This window comes from Dysidea avara, chromosome 11, assembly GCF_963678975.1.
Source record: "Dysidea avara chromosome 11, odDysAvar1.4, whole genome shotgun sequence".
Lineage (NCBI taxonomy): Eukaryota > Metazoa > Porifera > Demospongiae > Dictyoceratida > Dysideidae > Dysidea > Dysidea avara.
In genome coordinates, this window is record NC_089282.1 from 15,188,546 (window position 1) to 15,210,296 (window position 21,751).

Below are 21,751 nucleotides of genomic sequence, written 5' to 3' on the forward strand. Positions count from 1 at the left end.
GTAGCTGATGTTTGAGTGCTACCGACATAGCTGATGTTTGAGTGCTACCGACATAGCTGGTGTTTGAGTGCTACCGACATGGCTGGTGTTTGAGTGCTACCGACATAGCTGGTGTTTGAGTGCTACCGACATAGCTGGTGTTTGAGTGCTACCAATGTAGCTGATGTTTGAGTGCTACTGAAGTAGCTGGTGTTTGAGTGCTACTGAAGTAGCTGGTGTTTGAGTGCTACTGAAGTAGCTGGTGTTTGAGTGCTACCAACATAGCTGATGTGAGTGCTACTGATGTAGCTGATGATGTGAGTGCTACTGACGTAGCTGATGTGAGTGCTACTGACGTAGCTGATGTGAGTGCTACTGACGTAGCTGATGTGAGTGCTACTGACGTAGCTGATGTGAGTGCTACTGACGTAGCTGATGTGAGTGCTACTGACGTAGCTGATGTAAATGCTATTGACGTAGCTGATGTGAGTGCTACTGACATAGCTGATGTTTGACTGAGTGCTACCGATGTAGCTGGTGTTTGAGTGCTACCGACGTAGCTGATGTTTGAGTGCTACTGATGTAGCTGATGTGAGTGCTACTAAAGTAGCTGATGTTTGAGTGCTACCGACGTAGCTGATGTGAGTGCTACCGACGTAGCTGATGTGAGTGCTACCGACGTAGCTGATGTGAGTGCTACCGACGTAGCTGATGTTTGAGTGCTACTGATGTAGCTGCCAATCCACCTGTCCCCAACTGAACCAGGCCTAGCTATCATTCCCCTTTTCCCTCCCTCCTAGGGGCTATACTTTAAAATGTGGAATCCAACCAGCTTAATTTGTGGTCAACCAATCCATAAATTCCTTTCAAAAGAAAATTCCAGCAACCTTACCCTAAAAGGCCAGGTACCCTCTACGCCTACCTCCAGGATGTACTATATTTCACTCCCTTCCTGTGTGAAGGGAGGAGAATGATCGATGACTGGTTAGTGGGGACTTCTGGTGGTAGGTGATAACTCACTCGGCGAGACGATACTGGAGCATCTACCGATAGAATCAGTTGTGATCTGTGTGTGCCACCGCGGCTAGAGCACTATTGATCAAACTAGTGCCGGAAACTTTCTTGAGAATCTTCCTGGTCACATTCTGACGGTTATCACTGTGGTTCGCGGGGTAAAAGTAGAAGTTGATACCCTATTATTCATCACGATATCATTCCGTTTGAGGTAGAGATGAAATATCATTGCTCTCCGTCTCGCACTTTTACGCACGACGAGTTGAAGTTCGATCACACGAGCCAACAAATGGCGCCTTCTGCATCACGTGCGTAACTGGCTGGAGGCGTGCGTGATTCTTTTTGTGCTAACCACAGTTAAGCTATTAACCTCCATTTGTCGTCCCTCGAAATATTTAGGCTATACGGTATCTGCATGGGTGTGGTAAGTCCCGTCACGTGTAGTGTACAGTACATCATGGGTATGATGGTTCTATGGCTACATACATAAAATTGGCAAGTTGTTTGTTGGTGTTGAACTACAGCTGTATTAAAGGTCATAGGGTTTTATCCTAATTCCCTATGACATATTTTAAATTTTGGTTATATAAGGATTATTTTATTTACTGGGCAGCACTCAGTGCTACTGATTAGGTCAGGAAACAATTACAAATACTTGACTTGTTACGTTGCTGTATTTTATTGGTCAATGTTATTTTGGGTGGGAGTGCATTCCAATCACAAATCTGTTCTAAGTAGAAGCCTTGCTAGGTGGATGGATGTGGGAGAAAGTAACGTCTGGAATGATATTGTCTAGTGGTTCTATCCATATGTAAATGGTAGGCTGGGATTGATAAAGAATACTCGTGGTTGGTGATTTTAAATAGTGTCTGTAATCTGAATATCTTACGGCATACTTGGAGACTTGGCATAATAAGCTGATGTAACATATTAGTGACTGAGCTATATCTACAATTAAAGATCCATCTAACAGCTCTACGCTACACTTTCTCCCAGTGTTGGATATTGTTAGGTGGTAAGGGTCCCATAAAACTGCAGCATATTTCATTACAGGGAAAATCATGGTAAAAAAACTGACGCTTTTACTTCAGGTGAACAGTTACTAAGGTTTCGCTTAAAGTTTTGGTGGTTTTAGCTGCTGTACTGTTTATTAAGATAGTTTAATAAGATTCCAAGATAAGAGTATTTATTGGATGTTGTTAGACTAGTTTACAGTTGTATACAATAGGTGATGAAGATCATGATGGTACATATCCCATTAAAGTGTACTTTATTGCCCAGGCAAATTTAGCCAGACAATCTTGATTTTCATTCAGAATTTTCATGTGACTGGGAGTTAAAATGCTCCAATTCCAAACCACTGCAATCGAAGACTAGCTGTTGCTACATATCTAAAGCCTTCTGTGATATAGCCCAATGGTTACATTTTAGTACCTTTGTTGAGCAGCAAGAAACGTTTTCTACGTTGCAAAATGATAGTCAACCTTTTTAGCATCAAACTATATGCTCATGTGATTAATAACAGCAGTAATGGGATTTGTGGTAGAGAAGTGATGCAGGTGGGAATGAGAAACAATCAGGCCTTATAGTAGATTTTTTTTCAAGGGAGAAATTTTTCATGATTTTCTTGGATCAGCAGCTATCCGTGAAAATTTTCCCACTCAAAAGTTAGAACTCAATCAAAATAGCATTGCCCCTTAAAATTTTTACCCTCTAAAAAAAAACCTGCTATGCAGTAGGTATGTGGATTCCTGACTGGTTTTAACCCTGACTGACCATACATCTGGTAACAATTAGATAGTGGGAAAAGATTACAATAAAAAGCTTAGTTTCTTAATTATATTTCTCATCCACTTATTCTTGACTGTGGTTGAATTTTAGATAACTAGCTTGCATGACTCAGAGTGTTTAGTTTTCTCTAGCTAGTTACTAAAGAACTTAAAGGCTTCATTCAGCCACAAAATTGTTGGTGTAGTTAAGAAACAATTAAGATGCAGGAGGGGAATGAGAAACTAATTAATGTGTGTGTGTGTGTGTGTGTGTGTGTGTGTGTGTGTGTGTGTGTGTGTGTGTGTGTGTGTGTGTGTGTGTGTGTGTGTGTGTGTGTGTGTGTGTGTGTGTGTGTGCATGTGTGTGCATGCGTGTGTGTGTGTGTGTGTGTGCATGCGTGTGTGTGCATGCATGTGTGTGCGTGCATGTGTACGTGTGGCAAACAAGGTGCTCGTATTTACACCTGTGACTTATATTCAAGCCGGTTACACAGTTCACTGAATCACACAAAATTTGCATTGTGTTGTTGCTTGTCACCAGTGTATTTACTATGCATTTCATTTTGAGAACTGCTCTTTTGGGTAAATCACTTTCAAGACAATATGACATGCAAACAGATAGTTGACTGCTCAGCTGTTCATATTATTTGCTTTGTATGTGCATTTATTTTCTGTTCTCTTACAAATGTTGTTTGCTATGAATGAATCTGTTATTACTACTGGTTCTTTCTAGTGATGACATCACAGTATCAACCCATCAGTGATGACACGTCACCCAAACTTCTTGCATCATCTGGTTCACCAAATCAGTATGGTGCCACGGAGTGAGTGTTGTTGTGTGTACTTCTATATGCACACACACACACACGCGTGCACACATACACACACACACGTACACACATACACGCACACACACACACACTACACACACATGCTTGCTTGTATGCATGCACACTACACACAAGTATGAACACACACACACATGCACACCAGCAAAACGAAGCAAAGCTTTTGGCTGTCATGTACAAACAGTTAGACCTATCCAGTGAAACACCAGGCCACCTGTGTACTACTCAGGCGTTATGAGTCAGTGCAGGCAAATCCTCCTGTATGATATCCTGCAGGAGGCTGTACCATATGTCTTGGGTAAAGGTGTGGGCACTCAAAGTCCCACCTAAATCTTGCCCATTATGTTAGACATGGACAGTTGGCATTGGCTTCCGCAATTAATACCAGGTTCCCATTTACAGCTGGGTACTGTGGTAAAGTTTCTTGCTCAAAGAAATAAAAACAACAGTAACTGGTTATTGAACCTGGCCAATAAAATTAACCTACATTGAGTCTAATTAGCATGTGTCATTAAAAAGAGTAGTGGTGATGGTTTTGGGCTTTCTCACCCAAAAATACCAGCCTTTATGACAGTTTGGGCATAGTCAAACCCAAGAATTCCTTCAGAGTGACTCTAAATATTCTCTTGAGTCAAGGCTAAGGAAGGTAACCTGCAAGTGGACTCTGTACCTACAGGGGTGGATCTAGGATTTCAGAAGAGGGTGCTAACACAATAGTTGGTTGGCTAAGAAAAGTGACAACTGGTTAATACAACTAATTATAGTGTGTGAATATCTAGGGGGGTCTGGGGGCATGCCCCCACAGAAAATTTTTGCAAATTCATTATTTAAATTTGGCAATATTTTTGACTGAAAATGATGCCACTTTATTTAAGTGATTCACAATACTTGTAAAGCATTGTGAGTCGCCTAGTGTAATAATGATGAAATGACACTATTATTCCAGAACAATTGTAATACTAGCTGTCATATAAGGGCACAGCCAGTAACTAAAAATATATTCTTTACATAAAGAACAGGAACGAGAAGGATGCAGCTATACATGATCAATACTTGCCATTAATTTTGTGTTTGAAATACCTTAATTTAGCGGTACATTAAATTTAGCAATTTTAGAGTTTGGTTGTTTGCTAATTTATTACATCAATTCACGAATTAATAAAATTTATATGGTAAATTCATCAATATAATTATAAGATCGCTAAATTTAGTGTATTGCTTGGTTTAAAGTATAGCTAGTGTGCTTTACAGTCTCATGGCTCAAACTATAATGGCCAAACAGTAACCATGAAGAGAGGGCTTGAGAGGGCAAGTATACACTCACCATGCAGTGTGTAGAGTACACATATGTAGAATTTTCCAGTTAGGGGGGCCTGAGGTGATGCTTCCTCTGGAAATTTTTGGAATATAGCTGTCAATATTGAATCTGGAAGCTATTTTTAACCAAATACTCTATTGTACTGAAAGATTGTGGGGGCACAAGATGGATGAGTTCAATTGTAAGCAATTTTAGAAAAACAGAACTACACTTTTAATGCTATTGGATTATAAGGCAATACATAGTAGTGGACTGTCAAAGACATACACAGGATTGGATCTTAAGGTCACTGTAGAGATTTAAAATGCGTACAAAAATAACTTCAACTTTGTAGTATATCCACAGACTGTTCTGTTACTATTTCAATCTGACTTTTTCAACTATATGGCCCCATCACCATATTAATTTTTACAACCAGAGTTGAAAGTCACTTACATATACAACTAGTTTTTGGCCACAACTAACCCCTTATAAGGTGACAACATAAATGCTGTGGTATCATTTGAGCTTACAAAGCTGAGCTTCAAGGAGTTTGGGAGTGCAAACCCTAAAATTTTATTAGCTTCAATTGATGCTAGATTCAGATAAATGCAGCATGGAACTTTGGTACTGATAAAGCAAAAACAAACAGTTCTCAGATACTACAGTCATGCTAACCGTTAAACTGTATACATGCTAAGAAATTAACTGTTTAACTTAAGCGTGCTAACCCAAGCATCAATGTAGCAACAACTGAAAATACCCACTATAATTTATTAAATTATTTGAGAGAAGTTGTTCTCAGAAAATCATTAATATATATGGCAGGATGTATGGAGCAATGGTAAGATAGCAGTGCACATACACACTGGCAACTTCTTGAAAAAAACATTATGATGGATGTTCTATTAGAGTAGTTGACTATTCTGTTAGAGTATTTCGATTTTTAGCAGCTTTTAGGTTAAGTCTCACACCAAAAGTATAATTTAAACCCCTCTTAGTAATTCTAAGCAAAGATTAGCAAATCTCCCTTCTCTTTCCATCTTTTTATTGCCCGTGCATACGTATAAGATGCAATTGCATCTATACTGCAACTTCTAGAAGCTTCCTAGCTTGCACATGGTAAAATTTTGGAGGGGGGTGCTTCAGCACCCCAAGCACCCCCCTAAATCCACTCTTGACCTACACTACAGGACCGAATTTGGCTGGTCAGCTACCAACACAGTCTGTTAAATACTATTATAGTCATCACATTCTTAGATTAAGAGAAAGGGTGAGATACAGACACTGGACAGTAAATTTTAACCTCATGGATCTTAGAGTGCAATATAAATATATAATGCCTGTGGGTTGGCCATTAGGCTATCACTTTTATTACTATTGTTGATTCACCACTGGGTTGGCTAATATGGTTTACTGAATATTTTCACACACACACGCACGCATGCACAATGCATACACACACACGCACATGCATGCATGCACACACATACACACATGTATGCACGCACAAAATTTTGTACATGCTTGCTAAAATAACTTTGCAAACATCAAATAAACTTATTCAGAGTACATTTAATGTTCTTCTCTGCCATACAGGCAAGATGATGAGGTTGTTATGAAGCCTAAGAAATGGATATTAAACAAAAGATATATCTCCATTATCATTATGTTGTTTACAATGCTTTGTAGCTCCATAAGTGAGTTTTGGGGTAGTATGTCGTGGGGAAATGTGGTACAACAAGAGATCAGCAAGTCTAGTGACTTGTTGTAGTAGTGCGAGGTTTAACTTTATACATGTATGTGTATTGTGTTTATGTTTGTGTGTGAGTGTGTGTACACACACCGTGTGCCCATGCTGCCAACCTCTCTCCCTCCCAGCCTATGGTGGGCCTGGTAACGCACCACTTGATGATAAAAGTACCACTCCTACCTCTCACTGTATGGTGGAGAGTCTGGAGACCAGGCAGGGTGAGGGTTCCCTTGTGTTGTTAATGCTCTGACATTATTCACAGCCTCATCTGTGGTCAGGCATCAAAGGGAAAAATTTAGCATGGTTAGGATTCAGTTGTACTAGTAGGGCTAGGTGGTACTGACCCATGGTACAAATTACACCTTTGCATCTGTGTAGAGAAAACAGGAATAATTGGCGACAGTATATTCCTGGTGCTTGAGGCATTAGCCTAGTCTGTGTGATTCCAATTTGTAAGGCTGTCGGGTCTTTAGTAAGTATTCGATAAATTCATTGTAAAATCACAATGGGTTAGAAGTGAATGTAATTTTCTGATCTTGTCAAGAATCCATGAACATTTCTTCAGAACTATTTTTATGCTGTTCTTTATACAGTAAAACTACCAGCCAATTATATTTAGGAAGTGGGTATAATGTTTCAAGAAGGATAGTGCGATGTTACTGGTAAATAACAAAACATAATTTATTGCTGAGTAACATAAGACAATAAGGAAGTGGATAGTGAATGGAGTTTGTAAACTAATAATTTAGTTCTTTTAACTTATAACAATAGTACTGTTAGTGATAGGAATTGATGTGTTTCTTTAATACTGTAGGTTTCTCCATTATATTTGGATCAGTGTGGCCCTACTTTCAGCAGGTTAGTATGTTTCAGTATTGGTCTCTGTGTACATAAACAATTTAATTAGAAGTAATGCAGTATGTGTGTGTATGCATGTGTGTGTGCGCGCGTGTGTGTGTATGTGCGCGTGTGTGTATGTGCGTGCGTGCATGCACACGTTGGTTGTATGCATGTGTGTGCGTGCGTGTGTGTGCGCATGTGTGTGCTATCCTATTAAACACCTGTGAGAAAACTATGCAACTCATATAAAGAGAGAAAAGCAGTAAATTGTTGTGTTGAGGTTTCTGTCTATGAAGTGATGCAACCCAATGGACATAAAGTATTGACACTAACTTCATAAATGTAAACATGTTAAGTATTGACACTTTGTAATATACATACTATTTGTGTACAATAATATAATATTTCTGATCACAGATTGACCATAAGGCAACTACTGATTTTCTTGGCTACATCATAGCTGCTTGTAGTTTTGGCCAGATGATATTCTCACCCATATTTGGTATCTGGTCCAACCATCGACCGGTTGTTGAGCCTGTCATTGTCTCACTAATAATTTGTATGATTGGTGGAATACTGTACACTTATGCTGAAGCTGTTCATAATGGAAAATGGGTGCTGCTGTTCAGCAGGTTAATCATAGGCATTGGAACAGGTATTATGTCTAATGATTTTTTATGATGTCATAGCTTGTTACAATTGTTTAGTCTTTCTTTGCATGCTTGCAAGATCAAATGTCTTTTAGGGTAATTACAGATGTCCCAGGGATTTTACCACACATTCTATAACATACAGGGTGCACTATGAATTTTTGTATTTACTATAGGAAATATTGCTGTGGCGAGGTCTTACGTGTCAGCAGCTACTAATGAGAAAGAACGTAGCACGGCTATGTCAGCTTTGTCTTCCATGCAAGGACTAGGATTTATCCTGGGACCAGGTACACAATTGATATGCTCTCTCATATACGTATGTACAACATATAAGCTGAGTCCTTACTCTTGTTGTGTTGTTAGTTAACTAAGCATCCTACAAAGAAATACTTTTAGCCCACTCAATAGGTTACTTAATTTTCCACTAAAGTGGTTTTTAATAATTTTGTGGCTTCATAGTTCCAACTAGTTTAGCTGTGGACACATTTTTGTGATCTTAAGAACTGCTATAAGTTTAATACAATAATTGTACCATACATGTACAAATTTTTGAGGGAGATATATTTTTTTGTGGATTTTATGGTTGCTTATCTGTCTGTAATATTTTCATCCCCAAAAGTTAACAATTATTACCATCAGCTCTGTGTTATGTAATAGGTAAGTAACCTGATGCATGATCCGTAAAAATAAACCGAAAATTCTGAAATTTGTTAATCCGCAAAGATTGTGTATCTTGAAAAATTGTATATATATGGTATTCTACTTGGACATACATACATATATCTATTTCTACTTTGTTATTTACACATGGTAGCTCTGGGATTAGTGTTTCAACCACTTGGTAACACTGGTGTTGTGTGGAAGGTTATTGAACTACGGTTTAATCTGTACACCGGTCCTGGCTTCCTCATTGCATTGTTGTGCATTTTCAATGGTGTACTACTGGTGGTGCTGTTCAGAGAGTTTAATGTACATGGCACTAAAAAGGAAATACCACTTAAACAGTTGTTCTACTTGTGTGTAGAGGAAGACTGTGGCTCCAAGTTGCACAGATTGAGCCAAGATGGTGAGTTGAATTATCGCTATATCGTTTGTAATCTACATAGGATTGTACTTATGTCTGTATTTGGTAGCAGTACTGCGGAGAAGTTTTTAGTTGACTAAAGTACAGAGTGTATGGTTACCTGTGATTATTCAAGTCTACCAACAAAAGGAAACTTTTATTTCCTGTTAGTTGTATGCATGAGTCATGTTTTCTCAGTAGTATTTCATATATTTCATGAATTCCGAATTATTGCTCAGTTGATGAATACATGTGACTTTATTTATAATTATGCATTCGTGTGTGTTACTTTACAGAAGACATTAATGACATGACAGTTTCTATCAAAGAACCAGCAACCAAGGGTCTGGTGAAATATGACCGGATTGCTGCCTGGTCTTGTATCTTCCTGTTCTCTCTCATTTTGACAGTGTTTGCTGTTCTAGAAACGTACGGGATTTGATTGTTTGTGTGTATTACATCGTACACACCACATAGATTCAGTCGGTCAGGTTTGTGTATTAATTCTTATAAGGAAAATGGTAAATTAAAATCTTTTACAATTCAGTTACATTTCATTTGTTATCACTTAGTGTGCTGGTAGAGCTTAAACATCTTGTAATCTTAATTGACTCTTGAAAAGTTTCTGTTCAAATAATTTTTAAAAAAAAGTTAATTAATTTTCTATACAATCAATATACAGTATTGGTTTATACCAGCATTATATTAGTTATCAAATTTAATAATTTGTAAAAAGAATATTATCAATTAAGCAATTCAAGCACTGCAATTTCTTTTTTCTGTGCTGCAGGCTACTGGCCCCTATTGGAGAAGATATGTATGCTTGGACCAACAAAGAAGCTGCTTTCAATGTCAATCTTATCTTAGCTATAGACTCCATAATAATTATTGCAACTTTTGTGGGTGCTAGGGTCCTTCTAAAATGGTAAGTAATACATTTTATGAAGCAGAAGTAATCTCTGTTATCACATTGTATGTCTCTTCAAACTATACATATCTTCAATTTACAAATTTTCTGTGTTTATATACACATTGCCATTCCTTACTTTAGTTACCCTCAGTGATAGGGTCCGCAATCCAAAAAATCAACTTCTACAAATCAATCCCCCTACCATTGTTGGATGTTCATTGTAGTATCCCATTGCTTGATCCACCATGAAACTGGAGGCACGATTGTTGGCTTCACAGAAATATCATTTTCAGTATCTCACAAGATGCAAGATTTATTTTTAAAATTTCGTGCTCCACACAAAGGACCGGATGAAACTTTCTACTTAGCCAAATCGTGTCCAGAGTTGTTGTAGTTGAAAACTACGCACAGAAATAAGTAAATGATTTGCTGGGCGCCCGGCATAGGGTTGCTTTCTTTGAAAAAACAGACAAAGAAATACGAAGTTTCGAATTCAAACTGCCCTACCACCCAGGGCAAGAGAAGCCAACTATTCCTCATAGTGTTTCGATACGGTTGGGTGCATAGTCTGTCTATGCTGTTAGTTTAGAAAAGATCTGAGACTTCTCACCATCTGGGTGACGAGCATCAAAATTTTCTGCAGCATCAAAGAATTGTGTCGTGCTTTCTAGCCATTTCCATCGCTTCTGCAGCCACAACAATCATCAATTATAAACCAAAACTATGGCAAAAGATGTCCCTGAACGTTTGGTAATAGCGGTTGTCAATTATTGTTTCATCCACAGCTTCCACGCCTCGCTCTAAGCTATGCATCAAGGGAGGCAGCAAAATCGTCCAAATTTGACTTCACCTCTCACGCTTCACAGTAGCTTCAAATCTTCCCTAGATCACCCTACATCACCATTATGCTTCAAAACATCCCAAAACAAACCGAAAAATGCACAAAATCTTTCATTTTTGATTCGAGCTGGGTGGAGCTGCTGGTATACTGCATCATATGAAATCACAGAAATACCAACTACTACTACTACCAAACGTTTTGAACCATCTTTTATCATCATTCTAAACAAAACTAAGTGACCAGTGTGGCATCAGAAGTACTGGAAAGCACTTCGGTACCATTGATAGAATCCCTTGAAATGACGCACGAAAATTTTGACGTTCTTCACCCAGATGGTGAGAAGTCTCAGATCCTTTCCAGACTAACAGAATAGACAGACTATGCATCCAACCTTATCACATTACTATGAGGAAGAGTTGGCTTTTCTTATCTTGGCTGGTAGGGCGGTTTGAATTTGAAAATTCGCGTTTTGTTTTCTGCTTTTTGAGAGAAAGCAACCCTGTGCCGGTAACCCAATGAATCATTTGCTTATTACTGTGCGTACTTGTTAACTACATTAACTCTAGATAATACCTAGCTAAGCAGCAAGTTCTATCCTGTTCTTTGTGTGGAGCACGAAATTTAAAAAATAATTTTTGCATCTCACGAAATACTAAAATCGATAGTTCTGTGAAGACAACAATCGTGCCTCCGGTTTCATGGTGGATCTAGCAATGGGATAGTACAATGAACATCCCACAATGGTAGGGGGATTGATTTGTGAAAGTTAATTTTTTGGATTGCGGACCCTATCAGTGATAAAAGATGTTTAGTCTGATTATTGTGGTGATGGGTCATAAAAACACTTTTTGTGTTGTTAATATTTTATAAACTGTTCAAGTGATAATTACGTGTGTCGTGCAGCCCAAGATGCCACACCGTGAGTATATTAACAAGAAAGAAAACACAATTTTCACACTGATGTAGCTCTGTGATCCCTAATCCGATTGGAACCAAATTTGCTACAGAAGTGCCGGCCAGTTAGGAGAGTCTACATACCAAATTTGAAGAAAACCATCCCAGCCATTTCTGAGATACGAGCAAACAAAATTTCGTTTTAATTTCTTCTTTTTTTTTCTTCATCTTCATTTTGCACACTTCACAAAATCCACCATAAAAACGAATGCGTGCTCGGATTGGGCTGAAATTGGGTACATTTAAAGGGCTCATTACGGCGGATCTCAGTACCAACTTTGGTAGGAATCCGATGAACATTCACGGAGTTATGACCGATTATTTGCATAAAATAAGGTTGAAGGTCTGACACGCCTACAGGGTAAACTCCTTGGAGGAATGAGTTGAAAATTGATATGTAGATGAAGTAACCATCGTAGGAGTGCCTTTTTGTGGTTTGAAAGGAATTGAGATAAAGACCATGGAGATATGACACAAAACTCAACCTGTGTCAAAATTAAGCGATCGATTTTTATGAATAAAAAATCTATTAGTTTTCATGCCTACCAGGCAAACCGCTTAGAGCAATAAACTGAAAATCGGTGTGTAGCTGGAATAATCATCATAGAAAGTCCTTGCAGTAGTACAGAAGAATCGGATTACAAACCACTGAGTTATGATTCGAAAGGCAACTACGTGTAGCAAATGCGAGATCGAGATACTCTAATCAGAACAGTTACCCTAATAGAGCATTCAGCTACGTTTATAACTTACTCCATTATAGAATTATATTACATTGCAAGTTATTCTGTGGGAATTCAGCTACAAACAGTTAATCTGATAGACAATTCAGCTACAGGTAAGTCACACTGTAAAAAGAGTTCATCTAGAAATAAGTCACCCTGTAGAGAGATCATCTAATACAAGTCACCCTGTAGAGAATTCATCTAGAAACAAGTCACCCTGCAGAGAGATCAGCTAGAAGAAGTCACCTTGTAGAGAGTTCAGCTACAAAGAAACCATCTCGTAGAGAGTTCAGCTGCAAACAAATCACCCTGTAGAGAGTTCAGCTACGAACAGATCATCCTGTAGAGAATTCAGCTACAAACAAATCACCCTGCAGGGAGTTCAATTACAAACAGATAACCCTATAGAGAGTTCAGCTAGAAATAAGTCACCCTGTAGAGAGATCAGCTAGAAACAAATCACCTGTAGAGAGTTCATCCACAAGCAAATCACCCTGTAGAGAATTCAGCTACATTTCAAGTCACCCAGTAGAGAGATCAGCTGCAAACATGTTATCCATAGGGAATAATTTACATGTAATAAATATATATTTTATATATATATATATATATATATATGTACCACTTTCACACCTCAGATCAAAGGAAAGCCAGTGCATATAAATCACATATCGCACTGATTCAAAATGTTAACGAGATATACGCACTGCTACCAGTGCGTATTATATAGTTATACAACGGCCACGAGTGCTCTGCCTGATATAAACACATGAGCCTGAGGGCCATTAGGCCCGAAGGCAAGTGCGTTTATACAGGCAGAGCACGAGTGAATGTTGTATAACTGTTATGTACCACTCACCTAATAGGTGGGGAGAGTCTCACAAGACAGCTATAACACTTATAAAGGCCAGGTTTCTAACATCGATTGTGGGTAACCAAGCCGGACGTTGCAATGACGTTCCCCCTGCAGTACTGCAGCCACCTGAGATATTGAAAGCTAGTACGCTATGGGTTATATCACTAACCTGCATTTGCTGTTCGACTCTCATCATGTAGTGCTCAGCATGCCAGCGCGATCACTCAATCGCCATATAGACTAAGCGCCAGACTAATCGCCATAGTGATTCTCTCGAGCGAAAAAAGTAGCTAAATAGACGTTTTAAGTAAACAAAACCTAACTACTAAACGATGCTAGTCTAATTCTTACTATTCACACTGGCTAAACTCGAATCAGGTGGCATGACAAAACTGGTTACCACAATCGAATGTAAAGGTTAGTATTATTTAGAATATATTTGTTTTATTGAGTCATTGTTGAAGTGGACTACAGTTTAATCTGGGCTAAGATGGCACCAGACTAGTAAGGTGTATAAGTACGTTTATATATATGTAGACTAGAGTTGTGGCCACCGGCGTTGGCTTTTTCGGTTGCCATTGGCTGCTTGTAAACATTATACGTATTGGTGACGTTATGGCCCACAATCGACCTTTACATGTCAGGCTATAAAAGAATTCGAGTGATCTGTGAAGTGTCTTTCCACCTATTAGGTGAGGTGTCGTATTGGTCTTCATCACCGGCACTTGTGCTATGCTGCACAAAACCGCAGCCAGTGCAATATCTGTATATTGCACTGCGGTCGGTGCATTATAACATATAATGCACTCGTTGTGGTCTAAAAAACTGCAACCAGTGCGTTATAAGTTATAATGCACTCGCTGCGGTCTGCAGCAGTGCAATATACAAATTATGGCACTGGCGGTGCCTTTAAACTGCCCACGCAGAGTGGTACATATCTCGTTATTCACTGCCTGTATATCTCATTACTCACTGCCTTAACGAGATATACGTGTATATCTTGTTAACCTGAGACATTGCATACCACTCTGCATGGGCAGAGTGGTATAGGTGTGGCTGGTGTGCACACTATATCCAGAAATCATCAGATTTCTTTGATGTTATACTGTTATCCTCTTCTCTTATATAGGGAATCAAGCAAGCTGTGATTGTGGGATTGAATTCTTCCAAACAACCTGTGATTGTGGGATTCAATTTTAATACATTAACAGTAGTTTGTTTTGTAAATGTAGCAATTAAAGTAACACTATAAAATCAAACTACTGTTTGATGTATTAAAATTGAATCCCACAATCACAGTTTGTTTGGCAAAATTCAATCCCACAATCACAGCTTACTTGGTTCCCTATATAAGAGAAGGGTATAGCAACTAAAGATTTTTCCAATTAGGTAAGTCTACATGCTAAAGTAGAACATATTAGTTATACCATGGGCACTCGTGCTTTGCCTGTATATACACACTTGCTCTCAGGCTTGTGTGTATATATCAGACAAAGCACTCTTGCCCATGGTATAGCTATTACATAATTTGTACATTTACTGATAAAATCAGGATAAGTTAAAATATTTTTTATTTTTTTCTTCTTCCTGTGGTAAAGAAAAAAAAGATAGGTTTTAAAAGCCCCAAAGCCGGCCACAGGCCAGCTTTGGGGTATACAAATGCAAAAAGAAGTGAAATCTAACCCAAAACAGCCAAGCTGTAATAAAAAGTACAGCCCTCAAAAAGGCTATGGTGAAAAAAGATGTGAAATCCAAGGTGGCAGCCAAGAAATGGCTGTGATGGTAGGTTAATGGTAAAAATTTTAATAACGATAATTCAGGTGAATTTTGTGCCAAGACCCCTTAAGCGGCACCAAATTCACCTGAATTGTCACTATTAATTTTTTTACCATTAACGTACCATCACAGCCATTTCTTGGCCACCACCTTGGATTTCACATCTTTTTTATTCACCATAGCCTTTTTAAGGGCCGCACTTTTTTTATAGCTTGGCTGTTTTGGATTAGATTATACTTTCACTTGTTTTTTCAAGTGTTGCCCTTTTTGACTTCTACCAAGTTGTGAAATTTAATTTTAACCTTCAAAAGTTGTTAACTTAATTAAAGGAGCCGTGGCATACACAATGGTACATACCCAAATATTGTTATATTTGTGGTCGTTAGTGTAAAGGCTTTAGAAACCATACATGCTCAATTGTAACACCTACCCATGTCAACGTATAGGAGGGATTGTTGAACCAGCGGTTACTCTTTGGGGATCTTCTCTGCTCGTGTTTTTGCTCCAAAGTGTGGGAGAACTGGTACTGTGTGGTCATCTGGTTTAGGTGCTGACTGTATATACAATAACAAATTCAAAATATTCAACTTGACACCTGTTGTTGTAATAAATAAGTATTCTCAAGCAAGATTTCTTTTAAAAAAAATTCTACGTATATAATAACAATCTAAACTGTTTGACAGTTGCATATGCAAAGTTCTTACCTTGAACAATGTAAAGCATCTTGTATTGGCATCAAATTGATGTAAAAAATCTGTGGTATTCCAGTTGTGTGTTGATGCTCATGAGTTGTATGAATGTAATAAGTATAGTTTGTTGAATGTAAGTTGATGTTACCACTGATACAGTTACCATTGACTTTTACAGGATTCCAGCAAAGTTGTTGCTTCTTTGTGGTATGGTTATTATGATAATGGGTTTTCTGATATGGCTGCCTTATCGTGGACATCCACCGATAGGTGTGTTGTGTAATAAACTATCAGAGATAGAGTCAAGTAATACCAAGAGTTCATAATATATGTACATACTGAGGAGAGCGTCCTATTCATATATACACCTGTAGAAGGGTGAATCATAAAGTTATGACAAGCTATTGGAGTTAGTGATGTATGAGCAGCCATAAAGTACAAGAACTGTTGGCACTATGCCACACTTGTGACACTCAGAACAGCCATATTTGTGAATGGCCATGCCAATCAAGTTGTCTAAACCCATGAAGACATGTTTGAAAAATAGTGAGAGCTTGAGTTAGTTCGGTTGCTAGCATCATTGTTAGGTATGTGTACAATTGATATTATGTTCAATTAATGACATCAGAGAAACAGGCAAATTCAGAAATGTTGTATGATTACCGTTCTAACAGGGTATATGTGAGTAGGACACTCTCCTCAGTCAGTATACATATATATATATATTATGAGCTCTTGGTAATTCTCCCTAGCATGTAGGACTATAACCAGCCCTGAAGCTATTAAATGTGAAACCATTTAAGAGCCCTTGTTTATACATGATCATAGTTTTGAAATTCATTTTTTATCTGTAGGAGGGTCTGTGTCTAATTCAACTGACTGGTTTGGAGATATCGGCCATAGTAATACAACTATATTGCCTGGATGCAATCCTTCCAAGCAGCCATGGTGTCGTCATGAGCATAAAGTCTACTTTTTCCAATATGTTATTGGACTACCTGTGATCACTATTGGTTACTGTTCCAGCAGTCTACTCTGTTATACAATCTTCTCCATGATCCTAGGACCTTGGCCACAGGTGTGTTGTGTAAGCATATCATATTATACACACACTACACATGCACATATCTACACTGCATTACGCACATTATGTACATGCACCAACAACACTTACACACAAAATAGGTACAGAAACATAGTATTCTTGTGCACAATTTTTTTTACTGCAACACCAATTATTACTAGGAATTTCACTGAGTTGTATAATAGTGTGTGTGGGAGGCTAATTAACAGTAGGGTTGCCTTTGTGATTTGTTTTGTCTGTGTCGTATAAGATAAGGAGCAAACAAGACATGTAATAGATGTGCTACATTATAGGGTCTGATGATGGGGTTCATTTCAGTATTTGGAAGTGCTGGACGCAGTATAGGACCACTGGTACTAACAAGATTATACCACGAGGAAGGACCATTGGCCACATTCTTATTGTGTATTGGAATTGTTGCACTAGGAATAGTCATCATACTAGTGACCTTTTCCAGACTTGTCCCGTATTCTGTGTATAGTAAGAAACAAAATGTAAAGAAGTATGTTCTACTAAATACTGAAGATGAACAAGCACCAACTTAATACTTCTTTGTATAATTGTGTGCATTGAGTATTCTACATATTTACCAGGGTAGTTGAAAAAGACTACCCTTTTTCTACCAGCTACTTTATTTATAATTGAATGGCTATTGAGTCTATTGACTTGCTGTCACAATTTCTGGTCTCCCCTGGCCATTATTGAAATTGATGGGCATTAAGATCATTGTACACACCACCTTTGATTTTTATGCAGGCTTTGAAGGCCGCATCCTTTTTACAGCTTAACTTATTTCACTTCTTTATTACATTGAAATTACCCCCAAAGCTACTCAATTTCCTCTTACCTAGCTACTGACACCATGATGATTATGGAAGACAGAAGTTGCAAAATATTATGGATTTTATCTGAGAACTTTTGATAAAACAGACATAGAATGTTCTAGATTTTCCATTGGTAGATCTAGACATTTCACATGTGATACAAAGATGTTTTTCTCACAGTTGTTGGTAGCATGCACCAAGAAGTTGTTATACTGTGTTACAAAGGCAGGCATACAAAATTATAAAATAAACAGTGGTCAAGAAACTATTAAGCCACAGGTCAAACACAATAAGTACTGCAAGTTACAGGTCAATGAGAAATTTTGCTTGGTTAAAACTTTGACCGTGGCTGCAGATCTATATCTGCAGCACTTCCCTACATGACACTCCCTTGTGCATCTAGCATGTTAGAAATGCAGGTCACATCAATATAATATATACAGCATGCTAGAAATTCTATACAGATCACATGGCACAATGGACTGTTAACATGTAATTTGGAAGGTCATGGATATTAATTTACGTGGCACAAGCTCTCTATTTCAAGCAAGGAATACGACTCCTATTCATTACCAGGGCCCATCGCATGTATAGAAACTTTTGAAGGAAATTTCCACTTATAGAGAATGTCAGATGTAGGGCTGGGACTTGGGACTGCAATACTCACAAATTTGAATATATAATTTAATTATCAACAATCCTTTCCGTGCTACAATACCACTTTAAAAAAATCACCTCCCCATGGACTCCTTAAATTGAATAACGTGCTACTATATATACTTACTATGTTCTTGTACAAGTAATTTTATTTGTGTTTATGTGACTGTACCCCTGATGCAAAAATAAGGCATGTGGGCACAAACTATACACACCATCACACACCTTTCATTACTGGAATAGAATAATATGTATGTTAAGAGTGATGAACTTGAAAGTACAAAAATGTAGGCCAACATACGTGCCCACATGTCCTGTTTTCACACATCGCCCTCTTCAAAAGGTATATTATGTTACATATGGGGAATAATATTTACTATTTATATCCACTCTGACCACACATTTTAGTCTATGCAACTTTGCAATCATGTATGGTTGTTTTTTATTGTTTATTGATGAAACAACAGAATTACATGTAAACACAATGACTAATTTTGAAATCAAAATTTTATAATTTCATTTGTATACTAGCTTGTACCTAATTCTGAATAGAAGGGTTTTTAGCTAGTAAGGTTTGAAAGTTTAGTACTAGAGTCTAAATGTTAATACAAAAAGATTGTGCCCTCCCTCCTCCCCCTAACCAATGCATGGAGCATTTGGGACAAATGCACCCCTCTCCTTCCCTTTGTGGAGGAGTCATAATTATATCTTTTAAATAAATTGCTAAACTTTCTCAGGCCACAATCAAGTGATCACTTAAGAAGTACACTGTATATATATCATAACCATTTATTACAAACTCACCTTAAATCAAAGTCAAATGAGCTGCTACACAGGCTTTCAGTAGTGGGTCCCTAGGGGGACAGTGAATAATAAATAAATAAAACTGTCACCCAGCACCTTAAAATGTGTTAAGTGCTGCTGAAAATAAATCATGGAGCTTGTGTTTAAGTCCTTAATAACGTTTGTAGCAGCTTTTAAGACTGTATACACAGCTTTCTAAATGGTAAAAATCAACAGTGAGACACTACTGGGAGGTGATTATTTGTTACTACAAGGTTAACAAGAGAATCTGTGCTCCCCCACCTCATACAACTTAGCCTGTTTGTGCCCCTCCCCTTGCCAGCTCATGGATCCGCCCCTGATCTCCTTGACAAACTCTCACCCCTTTCAATAGTTTAAATCAAAGTGCCTCAGAATGTATCAGAAGTAATCTGAGAAATCTAAAATACAGAAAATTTCCTGGAGCAACGTGTACCTGAGAATGCACTGGAAGCAATCTAAGAGAGTTAAATATCAAAAATTTCTGGAGCATCATATAAATTTTGAGAATACACCTAAATGCATAGCCTGGAGCGGCAAGGTATTCTCAGATACTTGAGAATGCACCAGGAGCAACAAAACGCAGTGGAATTTTATTCTCATGTACCTGAGGATGCACCAATAGTATCCCAAGAGTGTAAAATAAAAAAAATTCCTTTAAGCATGCCCCCAGACAAAATGCCATGTGCATACATGATAGTACATGGATCTTTACACTACTTCCCTCCCCCATACTCTCATAAAACTTCCCTTTGCCCTCCCCTCCCCCTGACTACTAGATGAAGGCCTGCTATGGAAGATACTTGTTTGTGCATAAGGTACAGTTATAATAGCTAATCTCATGTACAAATTTAAGAATGCTGCAACTCATAACTATACCAAGAGAGTAGCACTACAATGTATTGTGTAGTCTGATTGTCATCCTAGGTCAAAGTCAATGTCAAAAAGAATTTTGTAGTAGTTCAAAGGACAGCTATCAAGTACATACGCGTTGGAAATACTGAGTGTGAATGTGAGTTTTATGATAATAATTAAGAGTTAAGTGTCCTTTTAATGTCAAGGCCCGTTGTGCACTTTGACCAAGAATATAGATCATAAGCATAGTAGTACACAATACTTTGGAGTACCACCCCCTTGTGTAGTTAACGGTCGGCAATTCTGCGGTCTCTTGAATACACAACCACATACTGATCGCAGCATTGTAACACTGCAGGGAACTTACTGGTCATGGAGATAACGTACACGTATGCACTGAGGATTACGTATGCACTCCTTGGTGCACTGAGGATTGAATCAGTACATAGACATTATGCACCTATCAATGCTTTGCCCCACTACTACGAACACAAACAGAGGTGGGGGAATCAACCGCTAATCTTGCCCCAGGTAGTGAGACATTTAATCACAGCTGATATCTCGTTGAGCCCGAGATTTTATCCTTGGATTTCTCATAGTAAGTTCTATCTCTTTCGGCAAGGCTCGCGTGCTGTCTACTAGATCACGAGCAAAAGCAAGCTGTTAAAAGATATGTTGAGTGATGTAGTTCCAAGCTGAGCATGAAGACTGAAAATTGGTTTGGTGTCACTTAAATTGGTAGCTACAGCATCTGGTATTAAAACGAGACTGCCATTTACCATGCTGAATCCCCACTTATCTCCCAGTGAAAGACCATGGGAATAGTAGGATAGCAAGACCACCAGGTAGTGGGGATTAGAACTTTTTAATGTTCAAATCTCCATGGCCACTTATCCCCCACCTCTGCCCGTGTTCATAGTAGTGGGGAAACACTGATAAGTGCATTATCTAATGAAAGCCTATTCAAGTCCTGACTCGACACATCTATTCAGTTATGCACAAACCTAATTAAGGATGTGTGTGCATGTCAAGTACATCAAAATACAGCACACATGCACGACTGAATCGAGGACTGAATAAGCTTTCATTTTTACAGCACTCCGGTCTGGCGATCATTTCACTCACCGGCCAGGACTCAAGCAGGCAACTTGGTAGCTATCCAGCCAAGAGAGAATAAACGTCTTAATGATTAAGACAAAATATACATTACAAGCATACAGGGGCCTAGACACAGGGGTACCATGTGCTGATGGATCAGTACAGGAGCCCTGGCAAGACTTACATTAACTAAAGGTAAATTAAATTACAATACACAAAAAAAAAACAAAAAAAAAAAACTATCTACATATATGTAATACTTAAAGATCCAGCCCGGGGAGGCTCTAAAATTAAAAATTCTGTAAGAACAGGACACAGCTGCCTGCTCAAACAAGGATCTTATGGTTTTCTTTGGCACTTCACAAACAGTAGCCATTTGAGCAATTGTTTCTGACAAAAAGTGGCCTAAACAACCAATTTCAATTGGAACAAGATTGACAGTTA

General features: G+C 38.3%; 1 protein-coding gene across 1 annotated transcript; it reads left to right on the forward strand.

The window, feature by feature from the left end:
- The first annotated feature begins 1,398 nt into the window (after positions 1–1,398).
- On the forward strand, positions 1,399–17,676 carry LOC136239629 (major facilitator superfamily domain-containing protein 8-like). The gene is made up of 12 exons (XM_066030403.1): positions 1,399–1,417; positions 3,496–3,586; positions 6,507–6,607; positions 7,475–7,518; positions 7,918–8,155; positions 8,327–8,440; positions 8,968–9,219; positions 9,513–9,645; positions 10,007–10,141; positions 16,146–16,237; positions 16,822–17,045; positions 17,345–17,676. The coding sequence occupies exons 2-12, from the start codon at positions 3,498–3,500 to the stop codon at positions 17,594–17,596; spliced, it is 1,674 nt and encodes a 557-aa protein (XP_065886475.1). The 5' UTR covers positions 1,399–1,417; positions 3,496–3,497; the 3' UTR covers positions 17,597–17,676.
- The last annotated feature ends 4,075 nt before the right edge of the window (positions 17,677–21,751 follow it).

Coding starts and splice junctions, on each gene's coding strand:
- LOC136239629 (XM_066030403.1), top strand. CDS start 3,498: ATGACATCACAGTATCAACCCATCAGTGATGACACGTCACCCAAACTT. Junction 6,608..7,474: donor AATGCTTTGTAGCTCCATAA/GTGAGTTTTGGG, acceptor TTAATACTGTAG/GTTTCTCCATTATATTTGGA. Junction 8,441..8,967: donor AGGATTTATCCTGGGACCAG/GTACACAATTGA, acceptor TACACATGGTAG/CTCTGGGATTAGTGTTTCAA.